The sequence below is a fragment of the Malurus melanocephalus genome, unplaced genomic scaffold (genome assembly GCF_030028575.1).
Source record: "Malurus melanocephalus ecotype Western Australia unplaced genomic scaffold, MMel_1.1 scaffold_279, whole genome shotgun sequence".
In the NCBI taxonomy this organism is placed as follows: Eukaryota; Metazoa; Chordata; class Aves; order Passeriformes; family Maluridae; genus Malurus; species Malurus melanocephalus.
This window is the reverse complement of record NW_026623511.1, coordinates 46,903-64,857: the sequence shown is the minus strand read 5'-3', so window position 1 is coordinate 64,857 and position 17,955 is coordinate 46,903. Positions and strand designations below refer to the sequence as shown.

The window sequence follows — 17,955 nt, the reverse complement described above, 5'->3', positions numbered from 1 at the left end:
TATGCATGTTGCTTGTCCAGCTCTAGGAAGAGACAAATGCTGAGCAGATGTGCACAGCTCCTGTGCCAGTTCCCATCTCTTTCAGGTGCTGCCATGTCCTGTCAAATGCTCTGCCTGTTTTGATAGACTAATCACAGGGAAAAGCATRGGCCACAACAGCCATTTTTCTCCTATTTTTAGCTGAAGGCACATAGCCAGCCCCATTTTGGGGCCCCTGGGCCCAGGCTCTCTTGGGAGAAGATAGCTGCAGTTAGCACCCAGTGCCAGCACAGATGAATGCCAAACAACGGGAACAATTACATAAGTACGAAAAAAATTACGGCTCAAAATGCTGACAGCACCTAGGCAACTCTGTGCACAGCTACTCCATTTGATGACTCAAAWGCAGGCTGCATTCCTCACTTTGCCTACAGGAATTCCCTGAAAAATGTGTTTCACCTAGTTTGGCAAAGGGCATAAAAGATTGTGTGTGCAGCCCTGGGAAGGAATCTCTCGATGCCCAGAGTCAGCGAGATGGAGAGCACCTTGGCGGCTGTTCCAAGCCTGGTTCAGCAAGCAGAGACTCCCTGGTACAGCTGCTGAACCCTGGTGGCCATTTGGGTGTCAGTGACAGCACAGCATGCAGAGGAAGAGCTCTGAATCCATGGCATACCTGTACGAGATCCCTCCGGCCCACAGCCAAGGCTGAGGCAGCGTTCTTCTGGCAAGTTTCCTGGATGTTRTTAACGTTCAGTCTGAAAAGAAAGGAGGTAACTCAGCTCTGATGGGCACATTATCTACAAAGGTGGGGAACCCAGAACCTCCTGATCCACATAACCCTCTCTGCACCACCAGGATACCATCCCACCCTTCTCTGTCATTCAGGGCTCAGTGCCATCCTCCTCCCACTAYTCATTTTTGCTAATACACCACATACCAAGTCCAGCTCAACACAAGCTGGAATTGGTTCTAGGCAGCACCATTTCCAAGAGGACATCAGACCAAACTTCTGCCAGGACTTCACAAAGTCCAGAAACTTTCTTGTCTCTAAAAGCTGGTGCTATTAGTTACATGGTCCTGTTCCCATTCAGCCCATCAATTTGCTCTGGCTGACTCAGAGGGAGAGAGTGGCACACTGGGGAGAACCAGGCTGGCCTTCAGCCTGTTCCCCAGGAGCATAACACCCCACTAGGAAGCCTTGACAGGCTGGCAAGGTGGGCTTAGAAAACCCATGTGGGCTTTTCTGCCTATCTTCAGAAATCTTCCCAGCACTTCAACTGCTTGAGATTTACAGCACACAGAAAAGGGCCAGGCTGTCTATACAAGATATCCCAAAAAGAAAGGTCTAACAGKTTTTTTAAAAGAGCATTCTCTTTAATAACATAGAAAAAGAGAGAAGGAAGGGTTTTTTTCCTCTCTTTCTTTCCTCAGAAAGGAAACCTACTTCTTTCCGGAATGTCCATAAACTGGAAATTCYGTTAAGGACCAGACAGTATTACCAAAGCTAAGAAAGAAAAATTCAGGAACAGAGGTTTTGTAACCATGTGATTTAGAAAGTCTGGAAAAAGGAAGCCCTCAATTRAAAAAGAAACACAAACAAAACCAACAAATCCACAAAAATGCCCACAGAACTCCATTCTTTCCATTAAAGCAGAACAACTTGCAGTACACACCTGACACGTACAACCGAATCTCCAAGTGGGAACATACCARATACTTCCAAAATTAAAAAGCTTTATGAGCTATTAACAGTTCACAGAATGAAAATGTGTATTTACTAAGATTTTTAAGCCTCTGCATTAAAGTGTAGGGTTCAACATGAGATTTGAAAATGAATTTCTACTGATAATTTCTCTCTTTAACAGGTRAAAACCTGAACCTGTAACATTTGCAGTGATGATGCTGAAGCACTRCTTCAAACTCCCCATCACAAATGTCTTCCCTCACACTTTTCAGATTTACAGGACACAAGTCCCCTGTCACAGGCAAAGGGATACCATAAAAAGCAGTGAGGTAAGGACAGAGGAAGAAGGTAGAGAAACACTGAAGGATCTGTGCTAACTGATGTAGAGCACAGCAATGCCAAAGACAGCTGCTTTCATTTGGGAAAGGGTGACAGCCCATACTCACATGTAGAGCTCTCCCAGCAGCTTGTGGACAGGCAGCAAGCAGGAAATATCTTGGATAATAACTTTCCCAGCAGCTTTGATGGGTCGGTTGTTGGCATCTGTCCCCTCTCGTTTGCTTTTCCACCTCCTTGATTTCTGCAGAACGAACAGAAATGTGTTACTGGGGAAGAGGACAGTGGACTGCTTGGGACAGGGAACAAAGYACTAGGGTCAGGAATAATGCAAGCAGCACCCAAACCTGCCTTTCAGAAGGCTCTGTGTTACCCTGGAAAACATCCATGACATGCCCAGGAGAACAAGCATCTCCATCTGTAGGAAGTGAAAAGCAGGTAAAGGCAGCGAGCTCAAGGTCAAACTCACTCAAGAAGTATTTTGTGAGTTTCYCTGTGAAAGCCAATAATAGAATAAATCAGCATCGGGATGCCAATCAAACSTGGGCAAGTTTGGCAGGAGGACCATTCAATTCTCACTCTCTGGGAACCCTCTGCACATAGACCACTGCTGACTTCAGCCAGCGTCAGCATGGAGACATGCAGGGGGCAGCTGCTGCTCACCCTTTGCCTCGGGGCAAGCCCACAGCTCCAGACTGTCCTAGGTCCTTTTTCAGGGTGAAAACAGCCCTGTTCAGCGCCAGCACAGGGCTTCCACCCCCTYCTTTATCAACAGCTTCAAAAAACTGGCAGATGATAAAGCAGGGCCCAAGTTTTCCTAGCAAGGATCCCTAGCCACCATGCTCACAGCTGGCTCAGGACATAAGAGAAGGGTGAAGAAAGGAGAGGAACCAACAGAAGGGAACAGAAACAAGAAGCCAAGATTCCCAAATATTCCCTGTGACAGATACAAGCTATCTTAAAGCCAAGCTGCATAAAGCCACCTTGGCTGTGTGAAACACCATAGAGTATTTGTATCCTGGCCTCTTCCAGCTCCACGCTCTAGGACACTGAGGAGGAGGGATGAGAGGATGTGTGGCAGCATGACAGGCAGAAGGCACTGGAGCTCTGCTGAAGGAAGCACTGGCTGCTACACAGAGTTCCAATGCTTTGCAATGCTGCTCTCCTATGGCGTGTTCCCTCACTGCCACACAGAGCTGACAGACCCACATGGAAACGCCTGCTCATGCTGACTGAGGGAGGCTCTGCTGGGGATCTCGTGCTGGGGCTTCCCACACGCCTCACTGAAGCAGAACAGCCCCTTCTCAAGGGGCCAGTGAGGAACCCCAGTGCAGATGGCTCTGCGAGGCACACACAGCTCACACTGGCTCACACTGGTGCTCCTAAAGAGCAGACTGGGAGGCAGGAAGGGCAGGACTTGGATCTGCAAGCAGGGTCACCTTTACTGTGGATATGAAGCCAGCTCTGGGATGGCTAAGTGCCATGTAGCCTTTGACCATGACCATGCAGTCCTGTGAGAACCTGGGCAGACTTATCAGACACAAAATGTCCTTAAAAAACTCATGACCTTAAGAAATGCCACTGCCTGCCTGGCCCAAGCTTAGGCCAATGTGCTGAGGAGGKCTTGCCATGCTGAGCATTTTACTAACACATGCCACAAGAAGCAAAAAGGATAAGCTCCTAAAGCTTTTCTGAACACTGTGTGGCTGAGGATCAGAGGCTCCAGCTTGACAGTAAGTGAACAAGGCATTTCAGCCTCAAAGGAGGCAAAGGTGGGTTTTCCCAGGGATGCCCATGTTACACAGCATCACCATTCCCCTGATCTTCCAACATTCTCTAGAGTAAAGAGGTGCAGAACTTGCACCGTGTCCAACATTCAGAGGTGTGAAACACAGGTAGAAACAGGTCTGTCAGCATCCAGTGCTCTAGAAAAGCTGACTGACTAGTTCTCTACACTATTCCCTCAAATCCTAATTAATCCAAGAGGAATCTGCCCATAGTACTTATCTGTCCCCTGAAGCTGAAAAGCACTATGCAGTGGAAGGTGGCTAGAATGGGGTCAGATGGGAGACCCACCTCTCTCCAGACCAATCAGGGCACTGCCTCTCTCRCCATTGGGCAGGATAATCCTGTTTTGATAACACCTAAAGTTTAGCTGCCCTTCCCATGCTCAAGGATGTGGGCTTTATTACAACAAGGCTCCCAAGTAACATTGGCACCTGTACCTCATGCCTTCTCAGGACAGCAAATGCTGTCTCCTTGGTGCGGTGAGGAGCTGCTGATGCTTCCAAAACCAGCATGGGAGTGAAGCTTGGGAGCCCCAGCACAACGACTGCCAGGAGGAAAGAGCTCAGGCACTGTCCTGGAAAGGCTAAAAGGCTTTTAACAGCAAAAGCTGTTATTTGTGCTGTGTCTGAGCAGGTGTTTGAGCCCAGCCTTGCAGACAAAGAACATTCTGCAGGGCTATCAACAAGAGCTTCTGGAGCCTGGCAGGTAATTTGGAGAGCAACTTGCCACCTCCTGACCATCTGTCAGCCAGCTTCCCCCAGGACTCACAGTCAATGGAGAGCTCCCTCTGCCCAGTCTTTGGGAACAGATTCAATCTGCCCTGCCCCCTGCAAGAGTGGACTGAAGAAGTAATCCAATAGACATTTCAAGACTAGAAACGGAYAACATATATCACTTTCCACAGGCAATCGAATTGTTTTTTGGAGGAGAATGGCAACAAATGGAGATGAGAATGAAAAAGAGCTCTCATGAATGGTTTCCACTGCTTGCTTCAGCATATCACCAGACAAATGGAAACACTAAATGTATCAGAACCCCCTGAAAACTTGAACTCAAAACAAAATTGTCGTGTTTTCTTCCTTTTAACACAGCTTATTTACTGGCAAAAAAGGAAACCCTAATTCATTACTGGTGCAACTCAGGAGCGGAGTTAGTTGATGGCCACATGCCCTGCCTGTACTACACTTCCATGCCCATCACTTTCAGCCCCTAAAGCTGTGACAGAAAAAAAAATCTTTAAGCTACATGTAGAGTCACCATTTAAAATGTCTGGGWTTTTTTGCGATTCCAGTTTACCTCAGCTACAGAAAGTAAAAGCAAAAGTTATAAAAAAACCTCCACAATCAGAAATGTGGGAACCATGATGGATGGGGTAAAGTTCATCACTGACAGCAGAAGTTCTGCTTTGAAGACAGTAATTGCTGGTGTTAATTACAGGAGTAGCTCTCCACCAGGCGGTAGTTGAGCACTTTCAACAGGGATTACCAGAGACAAAGAAAGCTCTAGGTTGGGTTTATCTGGCCATAAACCACCTCCCTCCCACTCCGCCTCTACTCCCACGAGGAGCTCCCACTACAGTGCAATCAAAAGGTGTCACCAAGGCTCAAGGGCATTAGGATAGAACAGAAAACATGTCTCTTCCTAGGGGCTGGAGCACAGGTCAGGATGGGGAGCAGGGAACATAACAGTTAGAGCTGAAGCAGAAATCAACATGCACCAAGCTAGCTACTGGCAGCTGAAGGACAAAGGCACAGGTCTTCTGCACTGCCCATGACATTTCTAGCTCTTTCAGAAGCCTAGAATCCATGCCAAGGAGAACTGCATCTACCCAGCTGCTCCTCAGTTTTAAGGAGAGGAAGATATGAAAGAAAATAGCTACAGTGATAAGTAAATTAAGACTCATCAGCTCCTCAGAGCACGAGAAGAAACCAGAGCATTTAGGACAATCATGGGGTTGGAGGTGACAGCAGGGAACAGCACTGAATAATGACTAAAAAAGCCAGCCTGCACCTGCACTACTATACCCAAGGCTGTAATTTGSTGCAATCTGAGGTGATAACGATGGCAGTAAATGGGTTACATGTAGAAACAGATAGCCCAAGAATAAGCCACCAACTGCTTTGTAGCAACCACCATCATCACTGCATACTCAGCAGAAGGAGTTGCAAAATGCTGCGTGCCCTCCTGGAAAGGATGCTAAACACTTGGGTGTGTGTGCCTTTGTATCCTGCTGAGGCAGGCAGTGCTCTAAGTAGGATCCTGAAATGTAAAGTGCCTGTTCCACATCAGCATAYGCAAAATTTCAGGGTCTGTGGTATAAACTGGCGTTAGTAGGGCAAAGGGAAAGGTTGTGAACAGAAGACTCGATGCCAAGAGAGATTAGGCTGCARTAAGAAATGCACAAAATAGTTAAAYCTGCTCAAGTCTAGTTCAAGCTGCTTGTCATAATAATTTTTTTTTAAATAAAATGCAAAAATTGCTTCCTCCCTGTAGAAAGCGATGCTCCTTTATTCTGAACAACTGCCTACAGATTAACTCCCCCATGTGGCTCATGCAGCTCTGCCTGGATTTTCTCCTCAAAATAATCAACATTTACTATTTACAGCATTTCCCACAGTATCAGGCACCTTCCRCAAAGGCGCTAAAAATTCCAAGGCCCTTTTGAATCAAATGCCCCACAGCAGGAATATTTCTTTATATCTTCCATCAATCAATCGCTGGCACCTGCCCTGAAGCACGGGCACTTCAGAAAAGGAGGTKACAAAGGAAGACGAATTATTGCTTCCTGTAAACTTGCTAAGCTGTTGCCTCCCCAAGCACCTYGAGCAATGCTGAGCTCTTCTTCCAGAAGAAGGGCACGTGATTTGCACTAACAACCTACACTTCTCCCTGTGTATGCCTGTGTCTTCACCTTAGGCATCACTGCCCACTTCAGGGAGTCAGTTTAGCCTCTCCCAAAGGTTATCCACAAATATAATTAATCCTTCAAGGCTTGGACTAACCCCTGTACCACTTTTAAGTACACGTTAGACAAAATTATAGCTTGATCACATCACTAGTTGCTCTTCCTTCCAGGCCAGTGGTAAGGGCATTAACCTGTGGCCTTTGYGCTCTACAATTTACCCCACAAGCTGGCAAGTTCCTCGCTTGATTTTCTTTCTTTCAGTCTGCTCCTGATTCATAACAAACTTAATTTCTTGCCTCTGCTGTTCACATTTCTTTACTAGCTCTTTGCAAAAAGCCTTGATGGAGTCAATTAAATTACTTCTGGTTTCTTTCACCTATTATTTGCTAGTACAGTCTTAGAACTGTTATAATTAGGAAAGTTTGATCCTATTATACCAAGTTAAATTAGGTGTTACAGGATTCTATTTTATTCCCTGCTGTCTTGTGAAGAGATAGCATGAAGGACAGCAGCTGTGAAAAAAGCTGTTCTAGCAGACATTAAGACAAACAGTCTTAAAGAAATGGAGTTTTCTGAGCTTTGTCTATGCTGGAAGATAAGTGATGAAATAGTAATTACCCAAATGTACAGCACAGCTTGAGCAATCCTTATATCATCAAGATGTTCATGAATGATGTTCGATCTTAAGGGGCACGCGGACCTGACTAACAGAAAACAACTGTCAAAGCAGACTTGGAAGGGCAGTGCCAGGAGGAGGGAGTACCTGCCAGGGTGGCTGAAGTGCAGCCACTCTTAATGAATACAAGGTGGTACAATTCCAAGGCTGGAAGAAGATCACAAGTCAAGTGAAATTCTATTTATTGGTCCAGGAAATAAGACTGTGTGGTGGATTGCAATGAGAAGTGGCAGCTCATTTTAATGAGATGACAGATTGTTGTCAGGAACTCAACCAGTTTGTTTCTTCCACAGCTCTTAAGTGGTCTTCCCTCCCTCTCCAGCAAGGCTTCATCTCTTCAGAAATGAGGTGCTCTAATGTCAGTCTCATCAGTTGGTTGATGTTGTATAATAATCACTCAGCTCATCTAAAGTGCACTCTGTTTCTTAGAGGTYGATTATTTTTTCTTACACTTCAAATTACCTCTTGGCATCCTTTCCTGACCACAAGGCCAGGTGAAACAGGCATCTTGTAGGTCAGTAATTGCACCCTACAAACTGCTGTCTGCTCCTGCCCACTTACACGTGCATCTGCCCTCRTGAAGCCCTAGGCCCTGTGTGGAGTGCGAGTCCCCCAGCTCTGTGCAGGTTACTCAAAGGCAGGCAGGTGGCATTTTATTCTTGGGCCCTTGGGCAGAAGACAGGGTCATATCAAGGACAGTATTAGCACAGCACACAGTACCGGGAAGTCGTTAATTGCTTGTATGGACCAACGTCGCCGGGCAGAGCGAGGAGACATCTGTACGCGAAAACATTATACCCAGGAAAAGGGAAGAAAGACACCAAGAAAATTAAAGACAAAGGTAAATAAACGGAAATGAAAAGTGCCCTGAACCAGCAGAGTAAAAGATACYGTTCCCAATGGTTCTGGTACACAACGAACAGTTGCAAACCACGATCCCCATTTTCATCCTCACACGATTGTACAGCACAGCATTACCTATAGATCTGGCAGAGCAAGGGCTGCTGTGTCTGTGCCCCACACCAGCCTCTATGGAAGACTGTGGAAAACACAAATCTCAAAAGTCTCCCACACAGGGGTTGTATAACTGCAAGAATGACTGAACTGCTTTGTGAACAGAGACAACACCCAAGTGCCCCACATGTCTGAACTCCAAACAGTTTTACTCCTCTTGCCTGAAGAGGAAGGCAGCTAAGTGTAAACTGCATCATTTTTAACACAGCTGTCCAATACCCGGGCACAGGTACCTGCAGGAAACTAAATAAATACTTCTGCTTACTCAGATTCAGTTTAACATCCAGCATCCCCTGTAACTTCATTCACTGGAACCTGCTGTAACTGTTCACTTTCATTTTAAACAATAAAAGCCATATGTCAGGATATTAGAARGGATGTAGAGACACTGCTGCTTGGCAGGGCCATGTGGAAATTGTCATAATGSGTTGAGAAACTCATTCAGAATGAGTGAGCAATCAAGTTCACTGATTGACTACGCAGAATAGCTCCAAGGTAGGCTTTCATTAGGAACCTGAAGACATTTCAGTAGGCAYTCAACACAGTACTATAGCAACAACAAGTGGAATCCTTCTGTACACTCACTTGAAAAAAAAGTTCTGTGTACAGATCTGTAAGAGTCAATACAATAAAAAGGGCTATTTGGGTCATGTACAATGTATTTTTCAATTGTTTTCAGCTGATGGCAGACAGCCAGGACCCTCAGCCATGCCTTCAGCCTCTACATCCCCTCGCATCTCACTGCTGGGAGAGCCCTGCAGTCAGGGAGCCAAGGCTGGCTCCCAGGCTCCATGGAGAGAGAGAGAGAAGGCTGCAGCTACAGGTGTGTGCTACAGGTTCCTCCAGCAGGCCTCACAGAGAAGGAGAAAAGGGTTAGTTAAAGGAAATTSAGTATAGTGGAAAAGCAGCAAAACCAAGCTCAGTCCCCCCAACAATTCYCTGATGGGAAGGATAAGAACATCACTGTCATCATCCCTGTGTAAAGCAAGGCTGAGCTGTCCCCAGGTCCCCACTGGCACGACCCTTTAACTGCAGGGGRAAAAAACAACTCCACGGCACCTTCTTTAAGAGACACCCAGGTTCAAAACACTGACGGCATTGCCACGGAATAGATAAAGCTCCTCCTTTCTGCTGACTACTGCTCTTCAGTGGGTTTTTTTTTGAGGAGTGAAAAAGAGGGAGGACGAAAGGAGGAGAGTGCATATGTGAATAAAAAGTGAGAAAGATATATATATATATATATATATGTGTGTGTGTATATATATATACATATTTAAATGAGCATGAAAAGGCTCAGTGCCACATTTAGTTTAATTTTGGCTTTCTAAGGAGCTCTCTGCTGGAATCAGCAGCTCCCATCTTTATGGGAGCATGACATCTTTCCTGTCTAGCAATGGGCAAATTCCATTTGCTTGSTAATGGTAGTAATGCCAGTGGCTGCAACATGGGATTTAAATACTTGGCCGACAAGCTCAGTTTGGGGGCTGAAGTTGTTGAATATCAGAGTTTGATGCACAAAATTTTAACTTTTATTCAATGAAAACATAGAATCCAAGCTTCAGAGCAAGGAGTTAACTAAACGCAGAGTTTGGGCTTTTTAAAACCCTGACAATGAAATTACATCAAAATATGTAGCATTGATCTAACAGAGGCCATGACATCAACTCCTGAAGAATCAGAAAACTTTTGCTGAAGGGAGATACAGGCTTTTTGGTTTGGGATTTTTTTTAAAGACTATTTCATCTGCAAGAACATTTGAACTAGCTCCCTGCTAGGGTTCTTACATTTATTCCATCATGCGAGGAGATAGCTCGGCAGGGGGAAGGGGAACACAGGAATTTCCCCTGGCTTTCAGCAGACATGGCTGCACATACACTTTGTTCTCTAGAATCTTTTTACCCTGTGACAAAAATCTTGTCGCCATCAATACAAGSGCTGGGGAGACAGGTCACATGAAATTGCACCAAGCTGCTTCTACATGTTATTTTTAGCCTTGTCTGTCATCTTAGAGAGGCTGTGTGTCAGAGACAAGCCTGCTGCAGAGGACAGAGGTAKCTCTTTAAATAAACTCTCCTACAAAGACCAGGACAGGCTGTAATTCTTGTACCAAGCAGCACCATTTTCTCTTTTCATCAAAAAAAAAGTTTGTGTGGGAAAAACAAAAAAAAAGCAGAATGGGGACTCAAAGTCTTCTGTATGGAAGCAGAACTTGCACTGGGGACAGGGGCTGTGCTCACAGCTGGGAGGGGTAATGACATCATGTAAGCAGGACACAGACTCAGAGACAATGTCCAGCACAACCAGAAAAACAAGACCTCTTTCGGTGCCCAGGAAGGAGGGGTGTTCAAGGCTCTGACTTCCTCTGCTCCTGGGACACAAGTTTCCAAACGCCTCTGCCAGCAGAGTGCAGACAGCTTTTRGCTTTCCCTGGGGTACCTTGGAAGCTCTTCATTGCTGCAGCAGATTCGTGTCCTCTGCAGGGACAATGAACAAACTACTCAAATGCCCCAAATTCTGAGGCTCTCAGTGGAAGCTTACTGCATTTTTGCAAGCTGCTTCACCCCCTGCAGAGGCACAGTTTGTTTCTAACAACCTGCTCAGCCTATTGCTMCCACAGCATCTGCTCCAGGCACATTAGGCCCTCACAGCTGCTTTACAATTATCCTGAGGCCACCCTACAATTACAACAGGTCTTCTTCACCCAGTATGTCCCAGAAGGAAACAATCCCACTCTTCTCCAAAGCCTTGCTTGTAAACAGGAACAGCAAAACCTCCACCTAAATCAGAAGTATGTGAATTGGATCTTCAGAGAATCATGTAGAAATTATTTTTGTTTAAAAAAACCAAAGATCCAAAGGGATGCATACCTCTGAAAKAGACACCTGTAATAGAAATAACCAACTACATCCCATAGTCCAGGAGAAGTTGTCAGTAAGTTGCAGAGAGCCACAACCCTTTGCAGTTATATACATCAAGGAGTACCCAGAGAGCAATAGCTGCCTCCATGCTAAAGACGACAACTTCTTAAAGGGTGAGATTTTAACCCTACATAATGCAAAGGGAGACAGTGTAATGCACTGAAGGAAACCGTGATGGTCAGCATAGAGAAACATCAAAACAAGCAAGTCAAATGCTACAGAGGTAAAGAAGTTACTAATAGGAGATAAATCCATTTGACAGAGCTGCCCATACAAAGCTGTCTTTTTGAGAGGAATATAAAGCTTCTGTTGCCAGCAATGCTAAATGAAAAGAAAACAGACCATGAAAGCCAAAGTGCTGGGAGCAGTGTTTTGGTCTGGTACTTACCCTCTCTTTGTAGTAGAAGGAGCTAATGGAGACCTGCTCCTTCTCGCTGCGCGTGGGGCTCCCACTGTACAAACGCAGGTTGCCTGGAGTCTCYGTGCGGATCTTCATCGGGGTAATGAGGCCACTGTGGTACGCTGATAAAGCTGACAGTGACCTGGAAAAAAGGGAGAACACTTTCAGGGGCTTTTCCCACCAAAACACCCTGCAGGCTTGCGCTGACATYTCCACTAATACAAGCTGCCAGCAATGGTTCCACTGTCTCAAAAGGAGTCTCTGCTGAGGCACAGCGGTGTACAGGCCCACGCTTCTCCGTGCTGAGGGCACAGCTAACACTATAGGGGAGTAGCTCCAGTGTAGGACCTGGTATTTTCCTACTTTCCTGCCCATGACAGCAGCACACCTCAAACACCATGCAAGGCACTCACCGGGGTGTGGGCTCCATTGGGGACACAGCTCGGTGCATGGTCATGGGTCTCGTGAAATACACCAGGTACCCTGAAGAGACAGGACATGCCATAAACATCATGCAACAAGGAGTAGATTACTCAGGGGTGGTTCAACTTAAATGACCAGATTTCCCCACGTATCAGAGGCAAGGGGCTGGGTTCTTACCCACTACCCTTACTGATTTTAAACTAAAAGCAGACAACCACATTCTCTCAACCCAAATCCACTTCCTGCAAACCCACTGCAAAGTATGGGGTTTTTGAGACGTTTCTCTCAAAAGCACCATTTCAAGTGACTTACAGCTGTTAGAGAAAAGACAGGAAAAGAAAATGAGCAAACACACGCACATTTCAACTCTCCACCAGAASTTGCCATGCACTGTTTCTCCAGAGGTGAGTGAGGTGATGTTTGGCAATGCAGAGAAACCACTGCAGTTTGTACAACTCTATTCTTAAACAGGAGAGCCCCAGCCATCTGAAGCCAAGTCTAAAGCACTCTCTCATAAGCCTTACCCCGTTTGTTAGCACCTCATGTGTCCTCAGCCACCCACTGTTGCMAGAATTTCAGGACTTAGCAGGTTTCACTAAGCCTATTCAATGCAATATTATTCTGTTTTACTTTTGCTTGGGAATTCAGTGAAGCCTGTATGAAAAGCAGCTTTCAAAATGTATTCAGACTGGATGCAGTCAGGTCCAGAGAAGGCATGTGTGCATCTGAAGCAGCTCAGTGAAACTTAACAGCTCTTACTCAGATCTTAACCTGRTTTTTCATGATGTTTACCCTCTATATGCTCTCCTGGGAACCTGGATGTGATCGTACCCCATCTCCCATTTGGAAGATATTTCTTAATGACCCTGGGAAAGCTATTTTGGATCAYAGAAAGAGTGCAGAATGAGAAAAGAGTGGTTATTAACATGTATATGGTTTCAGCAAGGGGTAAGTTCAACCCCAAATCACAGGAATTTTGTGAAGACTGAGTGCCAGAATACACCCAGTAATGTGATGCTGTCAGGAGAGAGCTAGGCAAGGAAAACAGCTATTCCCAGTGTTCTATAAAAAGAGATCTGTCAATGCCTCTGGCATGCCACAAGCCAAAGGTTATTTTTTCAGCTAGCCCTGCATTTCCAAATCCTAAAGCCCCGCATGCAACACCAACTGCAAACAGTTGCTAACCARTCTCATCTATAAATTTACCATAATATCACTACTTTAACACCATTCCTTACACCTTGCACGGCAGTGACCAAAGCCTCGTCTTGTTAGAGGCAAGTGTTCCCCAAGACATTTAAAGGACCATTTCCCCAGGTGGCTGCTGTAACATATCAGTGACAGGGCTGACCTGCACCACAGAACCTGGCTCCAGAGGTCCGTGGAAATGGGATGTTAGAGTCCTGGTAGGAGCCATAGGCATTGGAGACGCGGGCGAACGTGGGCAAGGGGGGTGTTACGGAGTTGGACAAAGCGTAGGGATTGCTGGACGTGCTGTCCTCTTGGTTCTGAAACAGAAGTTACCCAAGGTCACACTCCTGCTGCCACAGGAAAGAAATCCAGCCAGAGCACTGRACCTGGCAGTGCCAAACAGCCTAACAGGAGGTGCTCATCCTTTGAGCAGACCAAGCTCAGAGCACAGTTACTGCTTCAACTGCAAAGGCACTTGCAGGCRTATTTGCCTTTGAGGAAAGACCTTCTCTGGCTCCTTCTCTAGAGATTTCTCTCCCACCATAACTGTGTTGAAATGCAGAGCTTAACTTGGGGAGAAACAGRAGGAAACTCTACAGAAAATCTGACCTTCAGACTCTGGATATAACTCTYAAGACAGCAAGCTGAGCTGAACATGTTACCTCAATGATGCACAAAATCTCGGGTGGGAATACCACACAACTGTTGGGTGTCAAATGTGGGTGGGAGTCTTCAAATGAGGAAGGCAGGTGGTGTGAAATACTGGGGACCTCAGGCTTATCCATAGGAATTTTGGCAGAAATCTGCATTTACTTGGATAAAGAATACTACAGTTTTGGTCTAAAGGAATTCTTTGAAAGCAGTGGTGCCTTGCTTGAGTCGTCAGATTTCCATAATGCAGAGAAAGTTCCTGCTCGTACAATATTACTGCTGAAACCAAGCAGAATTAAGCCTTTACATGTAAAAAAACCCTTAACCCTTTATTAGTGAAGAATAAACAAAACCTCTCAGAAAAGAAACCTCAGGAAACTCTCCAATCTTTTCCTGAATGCTAAAAGCACCCACTCCAGTACACTTCACCCACACAAAGACCTAATACCTGACACTGGGATGCTGAGTAGGTATCACAGATCTCTCAGCTAAGAGCAGAGTGTGACTTGGATTTATCTGCAGTATCATCCCCACAAAACCTCAGCACAAGGCTGCAGAAAAAAAAACAGGTTTTTACAGTTTGGGGTTTTTTCGTCAGGGAAGAAAACAAAAACCCTAGAATAGGACTAGCAGGATCTTTGACTAAAACTGAGGAGGTAGAGACATCTGCCACTGCCTTTCAGACAAGAATCAATCCATCAACAACCTGAGGCCTCTCATCTTCTCTCACGGGTCATAACCATGTCCTGGCAGTCAGTGAGATATATTCTGAGCTGAAAAGCTACCACTAAGATGCTCCAACCCCGAGTCACTCCTGGTAACCTGGATATCAGTTCCCCATAGCAGCAAACCTTCAGGGCCTCATTTGTGGAAAACAAAACACATCTAATCATCCTCCCAGCTCTCTTCAAGATTAAAAAGAAGTGCTYACACAAATGGAATGGCCAGTCACAGGGGTCTATTTACACGTCTAACGAGGCCAGACTCTCACTGCAGARTCAGGAGTGTGGGACATGGGAAAAAAACAACAAACTAGGGCAGAGAGCCCACGCAGTTCTCCATACCACGACAGACTCCAGCCAGGAGACCAGCTGACGCAGGCAAGGCTCCAGGCAGCTCTGGTTCCGCTTCACTTTCTGCAGGGAAGTGTCTTTCAGTATCTGGAATACATACAAGATGCAAATTGAATCAGGGTTACCTCCACACTTTCTTCACATCCTTTTTGTCTGCAGAGCAGCTTAGATGCCAGGATCCAAAGAGGCCACAAACATCCCTTAACATCCACTGGAGCCATTAGTGTGCTTCTGCTCTGAGGAATGCCTGTGAGCTTTGACTGAAGCACTGAGGCTCACCTAGCAGCACACTGAGCCAGGATTTACGTTTCAATATTACCATGGCCCACATGTTTCATACCAGTTTGTGGCAAACTTGACCAGTTTTTCTCAGGAAGGAACACAAACTGATCCAATGTGTTGCTGAGGAAGGGATTTCATTAGAATTAGGACTTGCTACAACAGATGATCAACCACCAGGTCTGAATTAGCGGAGCCCGCGTAAAAAATGTCCTCTCATTTTTAAAGCAGTCATGTAGTAGAGCAGGAAGCAACATCCCAGCTCCAAAATAGTATCATTCTATGGCTGAAWGCTTAGCTGGTCATTTTGTCTATAACTGGGTTGAGGGCAACTGCATATGGAGAAGGATGTTAGGATACATATCACACTGGAACACAGCAGCAATGAAGAATGCATGTTTAAAATGACGCAGTGGAAATGGGCAAATACCACGCTGCAACATCAACAGAAACGTCATCCTATGGGCTTCACAATTTACCAGCATGACCTGTGGTATGTCATCACCAAGGTTTGGTTATGTCAGTAAAATTCAGACACCAAGTATCAATCATTTATATATTTACAAAGACACTCTATACTCCTCACATACCTTCAGCAGCTTTGCCTTCATGGAAGCTGTGATCGAGGTTGGGTTGATGAACTGGAAGGACGGTGCAGCGTTGTTGGGGTACTGGACAGGGAACATCACCAGCATCCTGACTCTGTGGTTGCCACAGTGCACYGACACCGTACAGCTGCGACTCACTGCATCCATCTGTGAGGAAAAGGAATTGCCCTCTAGTTACATCTCTCAGGACTTTTAAACTTACAGTGGCTTAAATGCATGCTGAGGGACTGATTCCTCTGCACACCCAGAAGACAAAGTCGTGCTGTTYCCAAGGGCACAGAACACAGCAATGCAAAAAGCCCCAGGCAGATGGGGATGGACTCRGGTCACACCAGCAGACTGACATTCCACAATCCCAGCATCTGGACACCGTGGCCAGCACAGGTAGCACCGAGAGCTGGGCTCTGCTCCCAACAGCCACTGCACTCCAACCCACCTCACTGAGCCACAGAGAGCTCCGGGCCCAGTGCAGAAGTAACAAGCACCTTCTAAGATCCTGCACCACTGTCTCAGAAAACTACATCAGGATCATGCCATGAGCTGTGAAACCACCAGGTGGGGAAAGGAGACAGGCAGCTGCTCCAAGCCTCCCAGCCCAGCTCAGTGCTGTGTATCCAACCAGCTTCCACACACAGAAGAGGGTTTGCAGTGCAAGGGAGAGGCCAAAACTGAGGGACAAAGTTCAAGATGGGAAGGGCTCAGCAGATATGGTTCAGAAYCAGCTGAAATGAGATCAACTGCATGGAACAAGTCACCTTCCACTCTGCAGTCTAGGCAGAGAGGAAAACATCACCGAGCCTTCTCAAGATCAGCCARTGTATTTACTGTGCTGAAGCATTTCTCTCACGCCAGTGTCTGGGATTATCCTCCTTCTTACTACCCCTGGCCAAGAGGATCTCTACAGCTCAAAATAAAACTTGTTTACAGACAGCAGTCACTGCAGTAAAGGTTCCCTTCTAAAGGCTCCAGTAAGGCAGCCTGCCCACATCCCCTCCTAACAAGCAAGCAAAAGGAAACTCTGTACCTCCACATTGACATTTCGGATCTGCACRTTGATCAGTGAAAACTCCTGCTGCAGCGTTTGAGGCAGCCCCAGTTGGTCCGTTTTCTTTCCCACCAGGGGGTCATTCAGGAAATCTTCTTTTAAGGCTGACAGGAAAGATRGAAAATAGATTGAGACAAGCTATAGCAGGCAGGCTTTTTCCATGTGATGTCAGGAARCAGCCAAGACAGCAGGTTTTCCTCTGCTTTTCTGACACATGGTGGTATGAGTTTTACCCGGTAAAACCTGTGAACTGGAGTGGCTCAGCTGTTGTTTAGAGGCACRTTTCTGACCCTTCTCTTCAAAAAAACCAAACCTGTCTGCACACAGAGCTCCCAGAAAGGTTACAGAACCTGTCTGTACTCTATACAGTCCTAAATGGCCCATCTCTTCTCACCTGAGACCCTTTTTYTTCCCTATACAATGCTGCCAGAGTCACAGCTGAACTGGAGCCTCTCAGTTCAGCAGGAAAGAACTGCAGCCACAGCATCTCCAGGAGGCGCTCTGGTCTTCGGGACTAACACACCACCACTCCTGACTTTGAGGGAAAGCTCCCAAAGAGTAACAGTGCTTTGGTAGAGAGCAGGGAGTGTTTCTGGCCCTAACAGGTTTAATTCATTTGTATCAGCCATTTACATTTAATGTTGCAAAGCACTCTAGTGCTTTAACAGCCTTTAAAGACTCATCAAAATACTGGGTCTAATTCTCCAGTTCCAACAGTTTTCAGGAGGACAGTAACCACTGAAGGCCAGAACACATTTAAACAGCCAGACAAGTGCTGCAGGACACAAAGAATTATGGTTAAGATAACAAACTTCACTGAGTTTCAGAAGAATTGGTCTCTGCCTGGTTGTGCCTAGCTTCTACCTTGCTTCTTGCTACGCACCCCCATTAGAGTGTTTTGCTGTGGCACCACTTCTTAAGAAGGCAAAATATATACATTTTTTAAAGATGGTTCCAAGGACAGAAGGGAAGTTCTGATTTTTCA

The 17,955-nt window shown here is 46.0% G+C and overlaps 1 protein-coding gene across 1 annotated transcript in view; it reads right to left on the bottom strand.

Moving 5' to 3' along the window:
* The window catches only part of WDR59 (WD repeat domain 59), a 49,574-nt gene that overhangs the window by 7,973 nt on the left and 23,646 nt on the right, over positions 1–17,955 (bottom strand). The window contains exons 13-20 of the mRNA XM_057376397.1: positions 16,950–17,074; positions 15,908–16,072; positions 15,030–15,125; positions 13,475–13,631; positions 12,114–12,183; positions 11,689–11,842; positions 2,110–2,243; positions 653–734 (exon numbers count right to left, since the gene is read on the bottom strand). Of these exons, the coding sequence (XP_057232380.1) occupies positions 653–734; positions 2,110–2,243; positions 11,689–11,842; positions 12,114–12,183; positions 13,475–13,631; positions 15,030–15,125; positions 15,908–16,072; positions 16,950–17,074 (983 nt within the window). The remainder of the gene's footprint in view (positions 1–652; positions 735–2,109; positions 2,244–11,688; positions 11,843–12,113; positions 12,184–13,474; positions 13,632–15,029; positions 15,126–15,907; positions 16,073–16,949; positions 17,075–17,955) is intronic.